Source organism: Chionomys nivalis, chromosome 17 (assembly GCF_950005125.1).
Source record: "Chionomys nivalis chromosome 17, mChiNiv1.1, whole genome shotgun sequence".
Lineage (NCBI taxonomy): Eukaryota > Metazoa > Chordata > Mammalia > Rodentia > Cricetidae > Chionomys > Chionomys nivalis.
Genome location: NC_080102.1, coordinates 31,302,241 through 31,324,406, shown reverse-complemented (window position 1 = coordinate 31,324,406; position 22,166 = coordinate 31,302,241). Strand labels below are relative to the sequence as shown.

General features: G+C 40.7%; 1 protein-coding gene across 10 annotated transcripts in view; it reads left to right on the top strand.

The window, feature by feature from the left end:
- Ptk2 (protein tyrosine kinase 2) overlaps nt 1-22,166 on the top strand; it is a 207,465-nt gene that overhangs the window by 135,762 nt on the left and 49,537 nt on the right. For all 10 annotated transcript variants that reach the window (XM_057791700.1, XM_057791691.1, XM_057791699.1 and 7 more), the window contains 7 exons: nt 306-403; nt 9,100-9,184; nt 11,968-12,068; nt 14,129-14,244; nt 15,816-15,916; nt 17,194-17,283; nt 19,611-19,815. In XM_057791700.1, coding sequence (XP_057647683.1) covers nt 306-403; nt 9,100-9,184; nt 11,968-12,068; nt 14,129-14,244; nt 15,816-15,916; nt 17,194-17,283; nt 19,611-19,815 — 796 coding nt within the window. The remainder of the gene's footprint in view (nt 1-305; nt 404-9,099; nt 9,185-11,967; nt 12,069-14,128; nt 14,245-15,815; nt 15,917-17,193; nt 17,284-19,610; nt 19,816-22,166) is intronic.

The window sequence follows — 22,166 nt, the reverse complement described above, 5'->3', positions numbered from 1 at the left end:
AGAGCCATTATTTAGAAAATTATGTGATACCAAATAAATCAGATTCCTAAGCACATTATGGACTTAAAAAAAAACTACATTCAGCCAAACTCATTTTTTGGTAGTTCTGCTAATACCATAACTGATTGATTGCTGATAGTCTTTAAGATAATGTTTAAGAGAGTTCCACTCTTTCAAACATTTTTTTATGTTGATATGCTGCAAATGAAAATGTATTCATGAATGATAATTAGACAAATGTATCATGCTATACCAACATTTGGAATTCTGTGCCTGTTTATATATGTGTGGGTCGTGTTTTTCAGCCAGAGATTATGAGATTCAGAGAGAAAGAATAGAACTTGGACGCTGTATTGGAGAAGGTCAGTTTGGAGACGTACATCAAGGCGTGTACCTGAGCCCAGTAAGTCCTTTTGACTATCAGAAATCAAGACTGATTTTTTGATTGTTTAAGTATATAAGGCTAGTGTTTACAAAATTGTGCAACAACTTACCACAGTCAGTTTTAAAACTCTTTGTTCACTTAAAAAACTTGGTACCCATCAGCAGTTACAGTTCACGCTACACATCCCTCCCTAGCCTCTGGCAGCTTTCTGGCAGCCACTTATTCCCTTTCTGCCTCTCGGGTGCCTCTCAGTTTCCCTGTTGAGGGAACTATTTCATATAAATGGAATCATACAGTATGCCTGCTTCTTCCTCTTTGTTGCCTTATAATATTCCTTTGCATAGATGAGCTGCCTTTTAATTATCCTTTTTTTAAAATAATTTATGTGTATGAGTGTTTTGCCCGCATGTATATATGTGCATCATGTACTTTACTGGTGTCTAAGGAGGTCAAAAGAGGATGTTTAATCCCCTAGAACTGGAATTACAGACAGTTGTGAGCTGCCTTGTGGGAGCTGGAAATTGAAGTTGGATCCTCTGGGAAAGTAGCAAGGGTTATTAGCCAGTGAGCCATCCCTCCAGGTCCCATTTATCTATTTTCCACTTACTGAACATCTAGGTTGTTTCTACTGTTTGGTTATTAAATGCTGCTATGAACAATAATATGTGGAGCTTCCTCATATAGTAATTATGTTTAACTTTTTATCTACCAGTTTTCCAAAGCACTCTTTATTTTACATACCTCCTAGCCAATATCTCCATATCTTCACTAGTGTCCCTCATACTTCTCTTTTTCTTTCTAGATTGATGATTTTTAAATTATGTTTCAGAATTACAGTATATACTTCTTGAAGAAACTTTTTCTTTTCTTTTTTCTGCCTGCCTATACCTCTCAAGTGCTTGGATTAAAAATGTTTGCCACCATTGACCTGGGAAGAAACTTTTAAAACCAGTGTTGATAGATGCACAGAGATGACTGTGATAATGTCATGACAACACTACAGGAAATTGACTGCTGTACTATCCTTGGTATAGAAACTTGAGAGATACTTTTTCATAGAGCCTCTATAACTGCCCTTTTAAATATCCCTTACCCAGATATAAAGGAATGCTTCTTTCTTGTCCCATCATGTAGTTGGGTGTTCTGCTTCTGATGCCTTTCCTGTGTTCTTAAGTTGGATTACACGATACATTGTTTACAGTTCTAGTTGGCGGTATAAACCTGGGAGAGCTGGTCTTAAAATGAGGCAGACTAAAGTTTCATGCAGTGGCCCATTTTATTCAGAGCATCAAACAATTTATATTCTGAAGGTTAAGCAGAATCACACAAATAAGGTGTTTAGTCCCGAGGATAAGCCACGTATGACAAAAACATGTTTTTCCATAGAGGTACATAATACCAACAGCTGGCTGTGATTTGAAGAAGTGAAGGTTATAAAACTTGTCTTGTTTTCTTATAGTTTTCTCACAAGCACCCAGAATTTTCACATAGCTCTATTCTTGTACTGTGTTCCATCACTTTATTATACATTTATCTATTTTCTTTTTTCCGTTTCAAAAAACCTATATCTGTATATATTTTCATTGTCTTAACTCCACCTTTTGAGGATAAAATACAGCAAAAGGAAGCCTGGGTCTTAATTGGGTAGAAAATCTAAACTTAGACATGGCTCTGCCTGTCTGAGGTGATAGGAAATGAGACTCATGAATTTCTGTTACCAAATCAGGTGGTCTGCCTTTTCCTTTTACAGCTGCTGATGAGTAGATTTCCAGACTTGTTACTCACCTGGCACACACCACAGAATTGGTGAACTCCCTCCTTGTCGTCTGCCACACCCCCTTTTTTCCTTTCTGTACTGTCAGAGTTTGGATCTAGTGACTTGTACATGTTAGGGAAATGCTATATTCCTGAGCTACATCTCCAGCCATCATTTTGTTTTTAAAAATGAATCTATCTTAGAGCCGGAAAATGGTGGCACACTTCTTTAATTCCCAGCACTTTGGAGGCAGGCAGGTCTCTTTGAGTTTGAAGCCAGCCAGTCTACAGTGGAGAAAGTAAAGGCTAGTTAGTCTAAGGCCAAAAGACAGTAAATATTCTTAGTTTTCACTTCTTTGTGGAAGTCTTCAGGGTGAGGCCCACACATTAGAAAGGGCAGCCTTCAATGTTAACTCACTGGTGGAAGAAGTGTGGAGGCACACACCTGACATCCTAGCACTTAGGAAACAGGGCAGGAGGATTGTGAGATCAAGGCAGCCTATTTACATAACAAAATGAAACTTTGTCTGTCTGTCTGTCTGTCTGTCTGTCTGTCTCTCTTTCTCTCTTTAAGCAACCAAAAAATTAAACTTATTCAAAACAACCTCACAAAAACATTCAGAAAAATATTGTCTCACATCTAATTCCCTCATGATCTATTCAAAAGGGAACATAAAATTCACCCTTACCAAGTGCTGTGTAAAGCTCTGCTTACATCATGCCACCTTACAAATAATCTTGTGCCTTCTGGTGGACTCAGAAAGTAAGTGGCTCCTCTCTGTGAGTCTAGGTTCCCAGGGAAAGTAAGGACAAAAGGTACTAGTCGAAGGTTAGCATGTCAGTGTCATAAAGTTGTAAGGCACAAGGTAAATTAGCTAAGTGCTTGAAAATAGTGAACAGAGGCTATCCCTGTAGACAGAGTTTTCCCGTCTGGGCAGCCTCTTCTCAACCACAAGAAAGTCTTACTTTTAATTTTAAATGCTTGATTAATAGCTTATTACTAACTAGCTCTTACAACATAAATTAACCCATTTCTATTAATCTATGTATTGCCACATGGCTCGTTGCTTTACTTGTTCTCCAACATATCTTGCTCCCTCTGTGTCTCCTGGCAACTCCTCTGACTCTCCCCTTCTTCTTCTCATCATTCTCAGTTTGACTCTTCCCTCCTAACTTTATCCTGTTCCGTTACTGGCTAGTCAGCTTCTTCATTAAACCAATCACAGTGACAAATCTTCACAGTGTACAAAAGGATTATTCCACAGCATTTCCCCCCTTTTGTCTAGTTAAGAAGGAAGGTTTTAACTTTAACATAGTAAGATTATATACAATAAAAGCAGTTATCAACTAAGAATTACAGTTACAATATCTCTATTTTTATTTGTCAAAATTAGAGAAAATATTATCTATCTTATTTTGTTGCATCTTAAGTTTTATACTTAATTTGCTGTCTATCATTACTAAGGAAAACTGTAAGTTTAACTATTTAGTCTTTAATTCCATCAAAGACACCAGAAGGATGAAATGTTACCTAATGATAAGGGACATCAGGCTGCCTAGACAGTCACCCAAAGTTCCTCTGCTACATCAGGGCATCCAGCTCTGGCCTATTGGCCTAGCATAGCTCACAGTCTTTCCTGTAAAGCAGGGAATTTTGAAAAACTGTCTTTCCTTGTCTTTTTTTGTTTTTTTGAGATGGGTTTCTTTGTGTAGCTTTGTAGCCTGTCCTGGAGCTCACTCTGTAGATCAGGCTGGGCTAGAACTCACAGAGATCCACCTGCCTCTGCCTCCTGAGTGTTGGGATTAAAGGTGTGTACCATCAACACCCGGCATGTCCTTCCTTATCTTGGCAAAGTTCATCTTGCATCTTGCCGGGCCAGTTTGAACAGTAACTGTCAGCAATTGAGGCAAGGATAGTTTCTTTACCCATATAGCTAGCTTTTACCATAAAGGAAACAAACTCCATACAGAGTTTCTTTGATGCCCATCATCTCCTCTGAAGTAGATTGGTGCTTCGAGAAGCAGGCATATCTCACGGTCATGAAAAGTCTTCGATTATTAAACATATTAAATGCTGTATTCAGTAATTCTTTGAAGTGTTTGAAGACCATCTATCTAAATATCTGTGTGTAACCTTGAAAACATATCTAACGTGACTATAATTTTGATTATTATAGAAGACTAGTAATCTGTATTTCTTAATTATTATATTTTTAAATGAGCTGCATAAACACAATACCTTAAACAAGAGTAGAAATGTACATACAGTATAACAAAATTAACTTTAAATTTGTATTAATAAGCCAAAATCCTAACCATTGTATAATATTTAAGATTAATAGTTCTAAATGTGGTACATTTACACAATGGAATACTACACAGCAGAAAAAAATAATGACAGCCTGAATTTTGCGGGAAAATGGATGGAGCTAGAAAGCATTATTTTGAGTTAGATAACCCAGACACAGAAAGACAATTATCACATGTGCTCACTCATAAGTGGTTTTTAAACATAAAGCAAAGAAAGCCAGCCTACAAACCACAATCCCAAAGAACTTTGACAACAATGAGGACACTAAGAGAGACTTACATAGACCTAATCTACATGGGAAGTAGAAAGTAGAAAAAGATAAGATCTTCTGAGTAAATTGGGAGCATGGGGACCTTGAGGGAGGGTTCAAGGGGGGAGGGGAGCAGAGAGAAATGTAGAGCTCAATAAATATGAATTTAAAAAAATTGAAAAAAAAATAATAGTTCTTTTTTGAATTAAAGTAGATTCAGTAGTCTACCCTTTTATCTTATCATTTCTGTATCCCCCTTTTCTTTTGAGAAAAAGATCCTAGAACCTAACTTCCCTTGTTTAACTTTTTTCCTGACCATTACCAATAACAACTTGTAACCAACCTCCCTTACATAATAAGCATCTATAACACATCTTTTGGGAATGTGGGTATCGTTTTCTAGGCTACTTTCTCTTATTTGGGGGCACTGGCATCTTAGCAGATTCCTGAGAAAATTCAGAATAATGGTTAAGTCTTGGCTAGAATAGTTTGTGAGGCTGTACCATCTCAGGCAGAAGCCTTCAAGCTTATATGGATGCATAACTCCAAGAAAACTGTAACAGAGGCATTTTCAGATGCTGGATCACCTGGCTCATCCATTTTCATTGGTGCTTGATTCCCTTGTTCTTAAAATACATAAAACTTATGTGGTGTGCAAAAGTCAGTTAAAGAGGATTTTTCTGTTTTCTGTTTGAGCAGGCAAAATATGCGTTATGTGTCTTGTAGTTCTTGCAGGTTTTTTGTTTCTTAAGTGTCTGTAGCCAAGATTTCAGGGAGTCTTCCGCAATCAGACCTGATTTTCTTTAACCCAGAATGAATCCACAGCTTCTCCTTTCCTGTGGAAATAAAAGCATAATCTTTCTTCCAAAGCAGCGTATCTTTTGACTTTCATTTTGAAGTCAAAACATTTTTTAAATATATAGGTTGATTTAATCTAGCACTTTTCATAATCCAGTGTGTTTTAACAGTTATCGTTCATTTGTTAGCATTCAGAAAATTCAGTGACAACACAGTAATATACAAAATCTAAACTCTATGTATTTCCCATCTTTATGACTTTATTTATTTATGTATTTATTATGTATACAATGTTCTGTCTGTGTGTATGCCTGAAGGCCAGAAGAGGGCAGCAGACATCATTACAGATGGTTGTGAGCCACCATGTGGTTGCTGGGAATTGAACTCAGGACCTTTGGAAGAGCAGGCAATGCTCTTAACTACTGATCCATCTTTCCAGCCCGACTTTATTCCTTTTTAAAGAACTTTATTATTTTTAAACATTTTTTCTATGATTGTCTGTATCTACTCTTTTTCTCCCAAGCTTATGTATATTTTTAAACACTATAATCTGTTTAGAGTTTTTCTTTCTTTTTTTTATCTGACTCTCTCTTTATTGAGTATCTGTAATATTTTCTCTGACCACGTGAGCCTTTAAAATGTTAAGTGGTGTCTCTGCTTTGGCGGCTGACTCTGCCGCGCTTGATTCCCTGACAGCCTAGCTTCATGGCAGAGGTACCAGCACAAGAGCCACATTTAGCTGGGCGGTGGTGGCGCACACCTTTAATCCCAGCACTTGGGAGGCAGAGGCAGGCGGATCTCTGGGAGTTCGAGGCCAGCCTGGTCTACAAAGGGAGTTCCAGGACAGGCTCCAAAGCTACAGAGAAACCCTGTCTCAAAAAAAAAAAAAAAAAAAAAAAAAAAAAGAGCCACATTTACTGCCCCAATTCTGGGGAGCTTTTGGGTCTATGCTGCCACTGAGTAGTATTCCACCTGCTGCTTTTAAATCCCATTTAAGTGTTTGATAGCAAAACCTCTTTAAAGAACCACCTAGCACTGAGTCAGGACGCAGTCTCTTAAAGGAGCTGTGCCTCTGATTGCCACTAGCAAACAGCCTACTCAAGAAAAAGCAGTTACCAAGAAGCCGAGTTTGATTCTGTTTTTTTTTTTTGTGTGTGTATGTATGTATGTGTGTGTGTGTGTGCTTAGAATCCTTTTTTAAGCTTTGTTAGGTCTTATGTGGAAATTCCAGTCCCACATTGAAACATCATTTGTAGGATTTCTGTTCAACCAGCAGCTTCCAAATAAATACACTGAGACTTATATTATCAATGTCTGACTGATAGCTCAGGCTTGTTCCTAACAGCTCCTACAACTTAAATTAACCCATTTCTGTTAATCTATATATTGTCACGTGGTTTACGGCTTTACCTGTCCTTCAGCATGTCCCAACACTGAAAAGGCATGAAGCTATCTTTTTCCTCAACTCTCTTAAATCCAGTTCTTGCTGCTTGTAACTGATACTTTTGGTGACTATGAGTTGCCCTGAATCACTTTTTAAGTAGCTGTCCTTCTACCAGCATGGGCTTGGCACCTACTATGCCTTCTAGCAGCTGTTGACTCATGTTCAGCACACAGGACCTGGGTCCGAGTAGTCCATTCTCAAGAAGAAAATAGCAGTAGTCCAATGGGAGACCTCCAGAGATCACAGAAATACTCAGAGCTGACCAGGAAACCAAACACAGACCACATAGCCCCAGAGGAGATCAGATAGCACAGTTCTCTTCACACCTAGCCATTTTTAGGAAGCAAGAGGCTGTAGACGGATTCAAAGAAGGATTCACAGCAGCACTATATCATGGCCTTTGTCCTGAGGTGTGCCTCTGCCTGGGTTATTAATCTACATTTCATAGGATGATGTCAGGAGTTAGGCAGTAGAGACAGTGAGACCGAGGTGACTTGGCATTTGTAAAGTCCTGTTTACTCCACTTTTATTTCCTCTTCTTTTTTCTGCTTTGCTTAATGACAGAAAGTGAGGCCTATTACATATAGTAAGGTAAATAAATGGTTTTATCAAATACAATATCTGCCCATGCTCATCCATACCGTGTCCTTGGTTCGCTCAAAACAACAGACCATTTCTTCCCTTCTTTTTTCTCTTAAGCTCTTCCCTTTGAACTTATTGAAGACAAACTTTGGATTCTAGAGCTACACATTTTCTTGGATTTTCTCCTGTTCTTGTAGGTCATGCTTTCCTAGTCTCCTTTACCATTATTTCTTCTTTCTCTGACTTTCCCATTGCTGTCGAGGTGCAAAGCACAGTCCTGACCTGCTGTCTCTTCTAGCAATGTATAGTCTCAAGGACTTGGACTGTCCCTAAAGCCTTTTGTGTCTCAACAACATCCCAGCTTATCACTTTTAGAAACTATTAACTAGCCGGGCGGTGGTGGCGCACGCCTTTAATCCCAGCACTCGGGAGGCAGAGGCAGGCGGATCTCTGGGAGTTCGAGGCCAGCCTAGTCTACAAAGGGAGTTCCAGGACAGGCTCCAAAGCTACAGAGAAAAACCACAGAGAAACCCTGTCTCAAAAAACCAAAGCTACAGAGAAACCCTGTCTCGAAAAAAAGAAAAAAAAAAAAAAGAAACCATTAACTTCTGATTTTTCCTTCCACATTATTAGTTTCTCTGATCAAAACCTGAATTCACTCTTTCCTGTCACTACAAGGGCCACCTTTGCCCAACTTTGAGGGAAAAAAAATCCAAATGCCCAGTCCTCCTCCCACCTCCACTGCTGCCCACTGTCCATTCCACCAATAGCCTTTCACATCACTCTCCATGCCTCACCTCACCTTCTGTATCATCTCTCAGCAGCAGATGGAGCCAGAGTGCCCCTTCCAAACCCAAATGATCAGAACCACAGGTTCAGTTATGCACAGTGGCTCCTGCTTGCACTCTGGGCACTGGAGAGGCTGCTGCAAGAGTGCTACTCATTTGAGGCTTACTCTCCTATCCCACCCCTCCGTCTAGGTCCCTGTCTGTGTTTCTTCACTTACACACTCTACTGCTGAAGCCTTTGGTACACTGCCCCCATCCCCAATTCCCTTGAACTGCTTGTTCACCATTCCTTTAATAACATGTAACTTCCCCTCGCTATGACTAGCTCCATCTTCTCAGGATCTTTGTCTTCCTTTAGTGAAGTGTTCCTCATACAGCTGCCACCACTTTGTCCCCCACGTCCTGCCTGATCTATTCCTTTCTGCTAAAATGCATTTCTAACACATTGTGAAATGACTGACTTTATCTTTGGTGTTTCACACTGGAATGCCAGCTGACCCAAAGCAGGGACCCTTGCATCTGTTTTTCACTGGTACATACATAAGTGACTTACCTGTGGCATTTCACATGCATGTCCATTTTACTCTGGAATTTTTTCAGTTAAAAATACAGAATAATTTTAACTCTCTCATTTTATAGTTCCAGTTCTTTCTCATCATAAATCCACAGTTACAAAGCAAACCGGTGTGTGTGTGTGTGTGTGTGTGTGTGTGTGTGTGTGTGTGTGTTGACTAATACAGAGAACTTTTTGCATGTATGTATGATTCTATAATTTCCCTGACACAGGAGAATCCAGCTTTGGCTGTTGCAATCAAAACATGTAAAAACTGTACTTCGGACAGCGTGAGAGAGAAGTTCCTTCAAGAAGCCTGTAAGTTCTTTGAAACTTTTGTGCAACTCCTTCTGACTTTTTTCCTGAATCCAGCTGTCTTTACAAGAAAGTTGCTTTCACTTTATAAGGCATCATTACTCACCTTGCTGATTAATGTCCAGATTTGTCAAGTTTCCACAGGCAGACATGTTTACATGTAGAGGAAGGTGGTACATGCTTTTTATTTGCTTCCTGTAGCATTTAGCATCTTAGAGCTGGAGTTGGTACCTGCGCATAAATCACTCTAGCCCAGATCTTGCCAGGCACCATGAGTACAGAGGTAACCAAGACAACACAGTTCTGTCCTGATAGAGCCCATAAGCTATAGATGAGTCAGGATCATGACTAGCTTCCTGCCCTACAGAGTCAGACCGAAACCCCAGGAGAGGCTTCCTGTGACAGCCTCCTGCGTGACTTTATAAAGAAATGATTCTCCCTACCACCCTCAGCCCTCTGGCCTAGGTGTGTTACATCCCAGTTGTAAGGCTGTCTCAGATGAGCTGTGCATTATGGGCCTTTTCTCCTGAAAGGACAGTGGTGGGAAGTAGAATCTTATCTAGCATGTCCATATCAAGCACACTGATGTTCATTCTCTTCTCTTAGGGTTTCTGCATCTTATCCTTTAAGTCCCTGCCTTCTGCCCGCTGCTGTCACCCATAGGACCACATTCTGCTCCTCAGAGTTCATGATTAAATATACATACAGTGATCACATGTGCTTATTATCTGTCTCTCCCTCTAGACTTTAAACTCTGTGGGGGTAAGGGCCATATACTTATCACTCTGCACAGGGACCATTGTAGGACTTGGCCTGGGGAAGGCAATCAGCACAGGACAGAACTTCAGTGATGGTCAGTACACAAACATTGGATGGATCTCTTCCACTTTATATTTCATGCCACCTGGCCATCTAGTCAGTCACCACAGAGTAATTCACACTGTAATATCATCTGTTAACTGTATCTTTAGACATATTCTTCAATCCCTGATTTGAGAATAAAAAGGGACCTGGCCAATGGCTTTTATCTCATGTACCTAAGCCACAGAATGACAAACCAGCTAGTCTTCAGACCTAGCTTCCTGCCTGCCTTACCTTGGAGAGGGTTTTATGCATTGTCTCTTTTTCACAAGTGCATATATCTAAGTAGGTGATGTGCTGTGATTTTGGAGAACACCACTGCAGAACTCAGTTGTATATTTCTATAGAAATAGCCAGGTTAGATTAAGACTTTCTATTGACAGGGTTGCTCACTACTTCCTTGGGGACTGTGACAGGTGCAGTGTAGATGACTCTCCCAGGCTATAACAGGCTAGGCGAGATGGCCTAGAATTGAAGAATATGTCTAGGCCATCTCAACAACTTTGGTTGTGAGCCAGATAGTAAAGATTTCAACATTGATGACAATGTAGCTTCCATCTCAACTCTTCAGCTCTATCACTGTGCTACAGAAACACAGATACATAAAGGACTGCACAGAAAGGCAAGGTTGCAATGAGTTTACTTGACAAGCAGGTGGCAGCCCTTAGTTCTTCATCTACTGCAAGATAGATAAATGACAGGCTAAACTTAACCTGGGATTTCTAGTGCAGTGTGACAGTTTCTGTATGACTTCAAGACCCTCCTCACCTCCTCATTCTGTGCTCTGTATTATCTGCACTAATTATTTCAAAGGAAATAAAAGTCATGAAAACTATGTGTGATGATTATGTAAAACCAGAGGTTACAGCAGATACCCTGGGTTCCTGGAGATTATCACAAGATAACAGAGTGATTAAGCAGTGACCTGAATTTAACAATACAGAATTTAACGATATATTTTGGGTTTCTATTCTCCAAACAAACAAGCAGGAGCTGGAGAGATGGCTCAGCAGTTAAGTACATGTTCTTATAAAGGGCTTGGATTTAGTTTCCAACACGGACATCAGGTGGTTTACAATTACCTGTAAATCCAGCTCCAGAGAATCTGACTTCTTCTTCTGGCCTTAATGGGTAGCTGCACTCACTTGTGCATGCTCACTCAGAGATGGATACTTTTGATGTTACGGTATTTCCTTGCTTGACATCCTTTTGTTTTATTTTTTTTGTTTTGATTTGTTTTTTTAGCAGTCTAAAGTCTTACGTTTCTATGGCCACTGAACTGGTTGCCTTTAACTACTTGGACTTTGAGGTTCTTTTGAAGTTCTATAACTCTTAAGGTTAGCTTTTGTTATGATGCTACATAGCTGTAAAAATTTTGAATGGTTATGTGCCATACATAGGTATGTGTATGCAGTACATTCTGGGTCTCCTTGGACTCAAGTGGTCAAGCCCAATGACTTCTGTGGACATCACTTGGCATAGGTCCCTCTTGACAAAAGTACTGGGCCACAGTAGAACATGAAAGCCAGATACCATCTAGTGTTTCTCTTTCACACAGTTCCTCACTGCTATGTGGGAATGGTCCTCTTTAGGGACCTGAGATCATCCATTTATATATACTCTGGCAAACAAGACCACAGTGATAGGTGCTAGAGCTATTTATGTTCAAGATTTAGAAGTCCCTGTGGTTGCCTTTGGGTATAACTCTTGAACTCCCCTTTTCACCTTATTTTCTCCCCAGAATGAGTTTTATCTTGTGCCTTGATAGTGCCTTTTTTTCTGCCAACTTTCACTCACATACAACCAAGATTGACCTGTGACATTGAGCACAAAGTTTGTAACGATTCAGCCTTGTGTGTAAAGTGAGGTCATGTAAAGAACCTGAAAAGGCTTCAGGAGATTAACTGAAGACCACTTTCCCCCAGTAACTATGCGTCAGTTCGACCATCCTCACATCGTGAAGCTGATTGGAGTCATTACAGAGAACCCCGTCTGGATAATCATGGAGTTGTGCACGCTTGGAGAGGTACCAAGATCCCAGACTGTCTAGCCATGGTGGCAACAGCCTTGTACCAGCTGTGTGATATCCCTCACCTGCATAACACAAATACACAGGTTACATTGTTGAGGATTATGTGTGCTTTTTACTCAGAAGCTGTGGTATAAATGTCTTCTTCATTGAACTGGGCCTGGTGGAACACATCTGTAGTCACCTCTTCTTGTGAGTTTGGAGAGGGTTGGTTCCTTTACCCTAGAAATTTGAAGCCTTCTGGGCAATATAGGCCTCATCTTTAGCATAAAATGAGATAAAATCTTAACCATTGCATTCCCAGACAGTTCCCTCCTCAGCAGTTTCTTTCCCATCTAGTTGTGTTATTGGAACAAATGACAGCAGATAACCAGGTAGTTTTTCTAAAGAACTAGCTTCATGACTTGAGGGTGAAAGAAACAGTGCTAAATCTAAACAGCTTCTTAATCCTTTTGAGAATTCACTTCAAGTCTTTCAGACTAACCTATTACTCAGTTTCTTTGACACCTGTGAGTAACAAACAATGAGTAACAGAGAATCGTTGGCCCTGTTTGATATTCTCCAAAAACTTGGAAACTAATCAGTCATCACCTCCACCTAGAAAAAGGTGTGATAGAAGCTTGCTAGAAAAGCAGATCTTCAGATGCTGAGCTCCACTCAGGTTGCTGAGTCTGACTCTGTTTTGTTTTTTTTTTTTTTTGTTTTGTTTTGTTTTGTTTTTTAATTAATTTTTTGGTTGGTTGGTTTTGTTTTGTTTTTCAGGACAGGGGTTCTTTGTGGAGCCCTGGCTGTCCTGAAACTTGTTTTGTAGACCAGGCTGGCCTCGAACTCACAGTGATCTGTCTGCCTCTACCTCCTAAACGCTGGGTTTAAAGGCATGTGCCACTGCCACCTTCCTGAGTCAAACTCTTTCTCTCTCTCTTCCTTTCTCTCTCTCCCCTCTTTCCCTCCCTCTTTCAAGATTTATTTATTTATTATGTATATAATGTTCTGCCTATATACCTAAAGAGGACACTAGATCTCATTATAGATGGTTGTGAGCTGCCATGTGGTTGCTGGGAATTGAACTCAAGGCCTCTGGAAGAGCAGCCAGTGTTCTTAACCTCTGAACCATCTGTCCAGCCCCTGAGTCAAACTCTTAACTGAGCAGGGAGGTAACTAGCATTCATTTTACATCATCCTCTTCTCTTCTCTCTGCCCTTTCAAATCAAATGGAGGGTAATGGATGGGTTTAGTTAGTTTTTCTTTTTTTTCCCTTTCCCTCACTTTTGCTTTTGAGGAGTTTGCTAAATACTGATGCTAAATGTTTCCCTTTTATTTACTATTTTTTTTTTAAGAAATTTGGGTGTTGATAAAATTTTGTATTAGTGTCTAGCTGAATGAATGGTGTAAGTGATAAGATTGGTAAGCCCAGTGGGAGAAAAATCCAGTGTGTCTCCATTGTAGGTATCAAAACCATGGGCGAGGAAAGAAAATGGACTCCTCCTCCTCCTATCTTACCCTAAAACACTCCCTGAAGCTCAGCAAGATGCAATGGGGTAGATGGATGTGCTGTGATTGCAATAGTGACTGTTCTCTGCCTATTACTGTTTAGCAATACTTTATAGCTCACTTTTTTTTTTTCTCTTCAGGCCCATCTTTTACATGTTTTAGAAATTTGTGTGTAGTCATAAAGATTCTAAATTTTAAGGGGATTTCAAATGAAAAATATTGTTTTATCTTTATCAAAGAAGAACTAAAATATAATACAATTTAAAATCCATTTAGCAGGTGGGCATGTTGTTACTTACATGCCTTTACTCTGACTCAGGTGGCAGAGGCAGGAGGATCTCTGTGAGTTTAAGACCAGCCAGGTCTACACATAGAATTCCAGGCCTGCCAGGATTACATAGCATCTTTCCCATCTAGGTGTGTTAATGAGACTGTGTTTCATTTAAAAAAAAAAAAAAATCATTTGAGGACCTTCATAGTGTTGTGTGTATTTTTTTTTTTTTGCTCTTAATATCTATTCTGTATTTCTAATTACTTCTCTTTTGTCTTGACCATTGTTTCAAAAGCTGAGGTCATTTTTGCAAGTAAGGAAATACAGCTTGGATCTGGCATCTTTGATCCTATATGCCTACCAGCTTAGTACGGCACTTGCATATTTGGAGAGCAAAAGATTTGTTCACAGGTAAGGCATTCATGAAGCTGCTGCACTGCCTACTGATTGGGGTGAGCAGTTCTAGAGTGTATTCACTTTTCTTATCCCTGACAGAAACAGCTTCAGGAAGGAAGGATTTATTTTGGTTCAGGCGGATCCTGGCCATTGTTGTGTGGAAGGAATCGCAGTAGAAGCCACTCTGTCTGTAGTGTCAGGAACTAACCTAGAACCAGCTGACCAAGGTCTGCCGCAGTGATCTGCCAGTTAGGTCCCATCTCCAAAAAGTTCCACAAACTCCCAAAGCAGTGCCACCATCAGCTGGGAACCAGGTGTTCAAACATATCTGCCAGGGGACCATTTCAGTAACAAACAGTTAACAGTGAGAAACAAAGAAGGAACTTACTTTGCACTCTGTACAAGATGCTTGTGTATCATTTGAACCTAGTGTTCAGTCATTAGAAAGTTATGGTGTTACTGGTTGGTGGTAGTGCACACCTTTAATCCCAGGGCTTGGGAGGCAAAAGCAGGCAAATCTCTATGAATTTGAGGCCAGCCTGGTCTACACAGCTAGTTCTAGGTCAGCCAGGGCTACACAAAGGCTACACAAGATTATCTCAAAAAAAAACAAATAAAATGGAGGAAAAGAAAAAAAGTCATGATGTTGAGCCAGCTGTGGTGTGGTACACCTTTAATCTGAATAACTTGGGAGGCAGAAACAGGCAGACCTCTGTGAGTTCCAGGCCAGCCTGATCTACAGAATGAAACTGAATTGGGGTTGAGTGAAGGAGTCACGGTTTATTATCTCCTTTCAGAGGGAAGGACCATGGCTTGTTAGCAGAAAAAAGATTTTCATAGACCAGTCATGGTGGTGCACACCATTAATTCTAGCACCTGAGAGGCTGATACATGGATTTGAGGCCAGGCTAGGCTGCAGTGAGAATATCTCAGTGTACCCGTGCGAGTGCTCACTGTTTCTCCTTTCTTGTATGATGCTTTCAAGATATATGTTCATTCTCCAAACATAATCCACAGCCTGAACTCACAGAACAGTAAATATGTGGAAGTAGCCCCAAAGCAGACCTGAGACTGCAGAATATTTACGTGTTGTGAGTGGCACTTGTCATTCTTCAGAATGTTCTTAGAATTTGCAACTTTGGGTTGGAATACAAGTGAAAGTTTCTATAATGTGTTTTGTAAGGATCACAATAGAGTTACTGTTTTGATGTCCAATATTATAGCAGACTGCATCATAAAAGTTATACAAAACAAGTGCTTGCAGGGAATTTTGTTTATGACGATCTCCTGTTATGCTGACTGTGTATCCAGTGCTTGTCAGTATAATGTCATTACTGTGTGAGTTTATCAAGGCGATACGTGTTTTCAGTGTTTGAGAAAGTATTTTGCCATTATTCGTAAGGATCATCAACTCATTCTTGTAAATATCCTTTAGAGGAATATATATGAAGTGAAACGATCTATGTATCTCTTCATCTTGTGTATAAGCTATCCTTCAAAATACCTGCCTGTATATCTGTGTGTAATAATCATGAGTTGATGAGATTTTGTTGTTGTGCTTACTGTCCCCAATTTTCCTTTATCAGGGACATTGCTGCTCGGAATGTTCTGGTGTCCTCAAATGATTGTGTAAAATTAGGAGACTTTGGATTATCCCGATATATGGAAGATAGTACTTACTATAAAGGTGAGAATCTAGGGCAACAGCTGGGAAATAGGCTATGAACCTGTGTTATTTGAGTTTTGTTAAGGGGAGTGTTGGTTTTTTTGACAGGGTCTCATTATTGTAACCTGGACTGGTCTCAAACTCCTTGCCCTTCAGTCTACCAAATGGTAGAATAGGTATACACAAACACATCAAGATTTTAATGCACGGTGTGTCACAATGTGTTTTCCTGAAGTCCAAGGCCAGTTTAGTAGAGGAAGGATGGCCTTGTCAGACAGTGGTGCTTGGACAATCTTAACCCAGACCTCACTTCAGAATAACTCAGAACAGCCTACGGCTTAGTTATAAGGCATGTAACTATAAAATTTAGAAGAAATAACATAGTAACCCTTTAAGATCTGGAATTAGGCAGAGGTTTGTACACATGCTACCAATGATTTTGAAGTCATTTGGGGGCATGCACAAGGCAATAAAAACCTTTGTGCTGGGGCTGGAGAGATGGCTCAGAGGTTAAGAGCATTGCCTGCTCTTCCAAAGGTCCTGAGTTCAATTCCCAGCAACCACATGGTGGCTCACAACCATCTGTAATGGAGTTTGTTGCCCTCTTCTGGCCTGCAGGCATACACACAGACAGAATATTGTATTCATAATAAATAAATAAATATTTAAAAAAAAAAAAAAAAAAACCTTTGTGCTTTCCTGGGCTGTACATTTCCCTCCAAAGTCATTCTGAGCCAGTGGAGTTGGTTGGGAGGCAGAGCATAGCTCCGGCTTCTGTTAGTAGCGGAACCCCAGTCAGTGGGTTTAAGCCCTGTTTATAAAGAATAGAACCCCTGAGCATGATAGATTTTAGGATTTAAGGTTTAGTCTCTACATGATGTGTTTATGTATTTTCTGGGAGCAAGTTCTGTATCTGGGCCAGCTTAGAACATAACTTGCCGGCAGGAATGGAATGTATGTTCTTACGTGGGACATTTGTAGAGCAAGGGTCCCAAGTACAGGTGCATGTGCTCCAGTATAATATGGCGCCCTGTGTAATGTGCTGTATGTTGTTACCACCACTCACAGATTCTTCCTGAAATGAAGAGGGGAAAGGCATCCAAGTTTTCTGTCCCTACCCCAAGCTAGCCACTTCTCAACTCTCAAAGCACCAAGTAAATGTGTCATTCTTCCAGAGAAGTGGATGCCTGTGTGTCAGAGCTGATGCTTTTTATTTTGATGCTAAAAATCTTGGCTAGTTTTGTTAGGTACTCAAGCAGGTAACAAAGAAAATTCATTTTCTAAAATTAATCTTCTAGCTTCCAAAGGAAAATTGCCTATTAAGTGGATGGCTCCAGAGTCAATCAATTTTCGACGTTTTACCTCAGCTAGTGACGTGTGGATGTTTGGTGAGTATTTAAAAAAAACTTTGCTATATTATACAAAATAAAGCTAGCATCATCTCTTAAGATGAGCATCTCTTGTTAGACACTGCTACAATGTCCTCTGTGACCAGTGTAGTGTCTCATTGGTGCTCCTGCTGTCCTCTGCCTTTCCCAGAAGGGACAGCTGCCTGTGTTCCTTTTACTGTTCTCTCATACTCTTCTACTATCCCCAACTTGTAGGTTGTTCTGGCTCTGGGAGAAACTGCTGGCCCAGAACATCTGTACTTCTTTCTCTTGTTCTGAAACTGCCTGTCTCCAGGCTTGGGAGCTGGCACTTCATCTCCTCTGACTTGGCATTCAAACATACCCCTCCCTGCTTACTCTGTGGCCTATATTGTGTTGAAAGTGTGATCTGCTTACACACTTTCTGTGATTGTAAACTGACTGACTCTTTTTACTGTCTCCAGAACTGTCTTTCCTGATGTTGGGCTTTCTGCTTGGGATGCCTGATTCTTACACTCTCTTCTCTAGCTGGACCCCATCTAATTTAAAATGTCCCCCTTTTCTGGAACCTTAACAAAGCAGGTGTCTCTCTGTACTCTGCTTTTCCTTTTGTCATTGATACTCATCTGTTTGTTCTTGTGGGTAGTCTTGAGAAATTATCTCTATAAAGTTTGAAACTGCTCTGGAAGAGAAATACAATTAAGTTTATTTAACTTCTATAAGTAAAATTAACTTCATAGATCTCAAATAAGCATTTTTATTTTTCCTTCTGTCTAAATGCTGTTGATTTTAATTCATTTAGTTCTTTGGCAGGTTAGCAAGGCTCTGGGTCCATTCAGTGCAGGTGCAAGTTGGATTTGGCTGTCCAAACCACAAGGCAAGATGCTCATCTTCTCAGAGGACCCTGTGCTTCCTGTTCTAAATGCCCATTTCTGCACATTGTAGCATTTTTGGGATATCTTGAGATTTTAGAGTTGGTATTTATCAGGACAGTTTTTAATGCAGCTGTACTTTTTGTCTTCATGTGAACTTTGTCAGTTTGAGTTGTATTGATACTTTCCGTGTATGATCATTTTAAAAGAGTTCTTTTAGTAAGAATAAAATCTAAATAGTAAAAAAAGATTATTACATAGCTACAGTGGCAGTATTTTCCCATTTCGTCATATAAAATAGTAGTGTTTACTATTTGTAATAATCAGTGGCACCATAGATTGGATTTTTTGTTGTTTTTTGTTGGTTTGGTTGGTTGGTTTGTATTTTCAAGTTTTGTTTTCCCTGGCTCTCCTGGAACTTGCTGATAATACTGTCCTGGTTCCCAGTGAGGAACAGCTCTGTAGCACATGCTATTTTTGTCAGGGACTCTTTAGAACTTTAGTTCTGTGAACTAAATTTGGGGTCAATTTCAGAATCCGGTTCCAATTAACACATAATGTCACTTGCCTCCGTAGAGTCCAACTTCACTCTGCCAGTCTATACTTTCTTCCTAGGGCATCATTTGTAATGCTTAAGAATAGAAGTATAAGAACTGTAACTTCCCTAGGTGAGACACAGGGAAGGCTCCTTAGAACTGGCCTATCCAGAAGGTACAAGAACTCAGAAGGGCTAGAATACAGACTGGCATTGGTGGAATGCTGAGAAAAAACCTGCACATCATTCCCCTGTATTGTTTCGCTATCTCATGTCACCACTGTAGTGTCAGTGATGTTAGGTTTTTCATTTGTTTGGAAGATAAATTCTTTGGTGAATAAGAAGATGATGAACAGATCCTTGATTCCCAGGATTAGAGAGAGTGGGTGCACCTTCTGAGGTCCAGTCATAGTCTTTTGTTTTTGTTTTTCGAGACAGGGTTTCTCTGTAGTGTAGCTTTGGAGCCTGTCCCGGAACTAGCTCTTGTGTGCGGCCTGGGTTAGTCTTTAGATAAGATAATGTTATCTAAACAAGATGATAATGCCCATTTGCACCTTGGTCAGGAATCTAAGTTTCTTGAGCTCAAGACTTTAACAAATTAACACGGTCCTAAGTTGGTAGTGGGGCAACTAAAAATCACTAGGGATTTGATTTTTGTTTTGTTTTGCACTGGTAAAGCTGGAAACATTACATTAGCTGGTGGACTACTTGCTAATTCAGAGTTTTCAGAAATAAGCCACTGAGAAAGTTCTGACTCTTATGTTGTTCTTCATGCCATATGAACTAGCTGTTGCTATCTTCCTGTGTTTGGGCACTGATTGGATGCCACCATCTTTTAGGCGAGTTGCCCAAATCTGCCAGCTGCCTATCTGGTCCCTGTAGCCTGGGCCTTTCTCTTTGGGTGCTGAGCTCACTGCACTGTTTTCATTCCCACTCCGCAGGTGTGTGTATGTGGGAGATACTGATGCATGGCGTGAAGCCTTTTCAAGGAGTGAAGAATAATGATGTGATCGGTCGAATTGAAAATGGGGAACGATTACCAATGCCTCCAAATTGTCCTCCCACCCTCTACAGCCTTATGACGAAATGCTGGGCCTATGACCCCAGCAGGCGACCCAGGTTTACTGAACTTAAAGCTCAGCTCAGGTAGGAGTGGGGCATCGAGGGCCTGGGGCGGGGGCAGGTTTTCTGCTTCTCCTCCTCTGCATTCATAACTCTGAGATGGTTGTCAGCTTATCTAAGGTGGAACTGCTTCTTCTGGACACAGATACTTTGAATTTTGATTTGTATGTCTTGTTAGAGCTATTTGTGAATTAGATCTTTAGTTCTTACTAAAGCTCTGATTATGATTCACTTCTTTCCCCTAGCTTCTGACTTAGGGCTTTCAGGCCTGTCATTATTTTGACCCAGCTTGTATCTCCAGTCTCATATAACCCCTTGCTGGCACTTTGTGCACCAACTGCACCTGACTGATAATTCTCCTGCTGTGGCTCGTGACCTTTTCACATGCTATATTCTTCATCTCTCTTTGCTAGTTGATGAGTTGTTCCTGGTGAGTCTTCGGAATCTAGCTGAGATGTTCCCTTACCCAATAAACCTCCCTCATCAACCCCATCACCCAAAGAGAGAACCCTTACTTTGGCACCTTTGAGAACTTCTGCTGTTGTATTTAAAACATCTATTATTTGTTTGGGAATTTTGTGCCAAGCACTGGTAGGCACCAGGTCTCTAGAAGTTACCAGTCCCTGAGAAGCTCACACAAAAAGTAGATTTGTGCTGAGAGAAGCATCTACAGACTACCTGATGGCTTGTCTGTGTCCCTAGCATGACTCACCTGATAGTTGTCACTATGTCCTACTCATTTCTGTGTCTCTATGCTGGGGTTAGGACACCGAGTACCTGAATAAGAAGTTTGTTAAGGCTGTTTGGATGGAGCTAGAACTTTGATAAGATTGTGGTTTCATATAATTTGCAGGCATGTGCAACTTGATCACACAAATAGTGCTTTGGCTCAGTATGTGCTGTAACCTTCTCCCACGTTTAGAGGATTTCCCTGAATTTGAGTTGTTTACTTGTATTTTTTTCCAAAAGCATCTCCAACTGTAACAGGCCAGAATGCTCATCTAAACACCTTCTCTACCTCTCCTGTAGGCCTTTAGGGGTTCAGTCGTTGAGGGAGATTACTTGTGGGAGTATGTCAAAGAGGTCAGGTATCATAGGAGAAGGAGGCAGTTTGTATGTGAGCAATGTTTGCTAAGCACATTTGTGTCCTCAGCCTAGAAAGCTCAATAGTTGTACTGAATAGATAGTGGCAGCTATACTTATTTAGTGCAGTGACGCTTCATTCCACAAGACCACCTCTGTCTTGGTCCCCTCAGTGCATATAGCCCTGGGTATGGTTATTCACCCTGCAATAGGTCTTTATTGCCTTTCTGAGTTTCCTTCCACCTAAACCCTGAGTAACTGTTTCATTGTCTTTGTTCACTATTATAGCTGCTTTGCTCAGCACTTTGGCTGGTTGCTTTTTAACTCCTCTTCGATATTGACAGATCCTGGCCTTGAAATCTCCCTCTTTTTGGTCGTGTATCCATTGCCTTCTCTGTACCCACTTCTTTGCTGACTACCAGCCTGATGTTCCTGCCTCCTTACTACCTACTATCTCCTTTCCATACAGATATGATATTCCACCTCCTGTACTTAGACTGGCCAGTTCCCTGCCCCACCTCCTAAGTGCTGTCTATATTATTCCCCACTGTCTGGCCCACTCATGGGCACTGCCTCCCCCACCATCTATAACTTTTGACTTGCCTTCTCACAAGTCTCAAATTTCCTCTGTAAGTTGCCTACAGGACATCATACTTTCCAAGAAGCAGAGCTGTACGTTCTCTAAGTCAGCTTCTTTCATACCCTCGGCTCCTTTTTGTCTATCTTGCACTAACTGGTTTAGTATGACTTTCTAGAAAAGTGATGCTGCTGCTCAAGCAACTTCTACTGGCTTCTTGTGACCTTTTGTGTCCAGGCAAAAGCGGGAAGGATACATTTAGGGCCTGAGAATATCTTGACCCCCTTCCTCACACTCAAGCCATATTCTCCATATATATAAAATGCCTTCTCTACCTACAGAGCCCTCTGTTTTGTCTTGTCTTCTGGCCCTGGCCCTTCTGTTCTTCAAGTCCTCATAGCTCTTGGATTAGCCCTGCTCCAGCCAGCTGCACCTGCACTGCTCAGATGCTGGGCATGGGGCACAGATGACGGAGCGCTTTCCTGCCCTCGAGGAGCTCACAGTCTAGTATGTCTCCTTCCTACTAGACTGAGGCTCCTTGAGGACAGGGATCGTCATACTCACCTCCCACCAGGAGCACAGTGCACACGTGCTTCTACTGTAGCCATGGCTATCTTGTACGCAGTGAGCACATCTGCAATAGAGTTGGACTTCACCTTTGGAACATTTGTACTATGACTAACATAAAACGTTTATAGTATGTACTTTATAATAC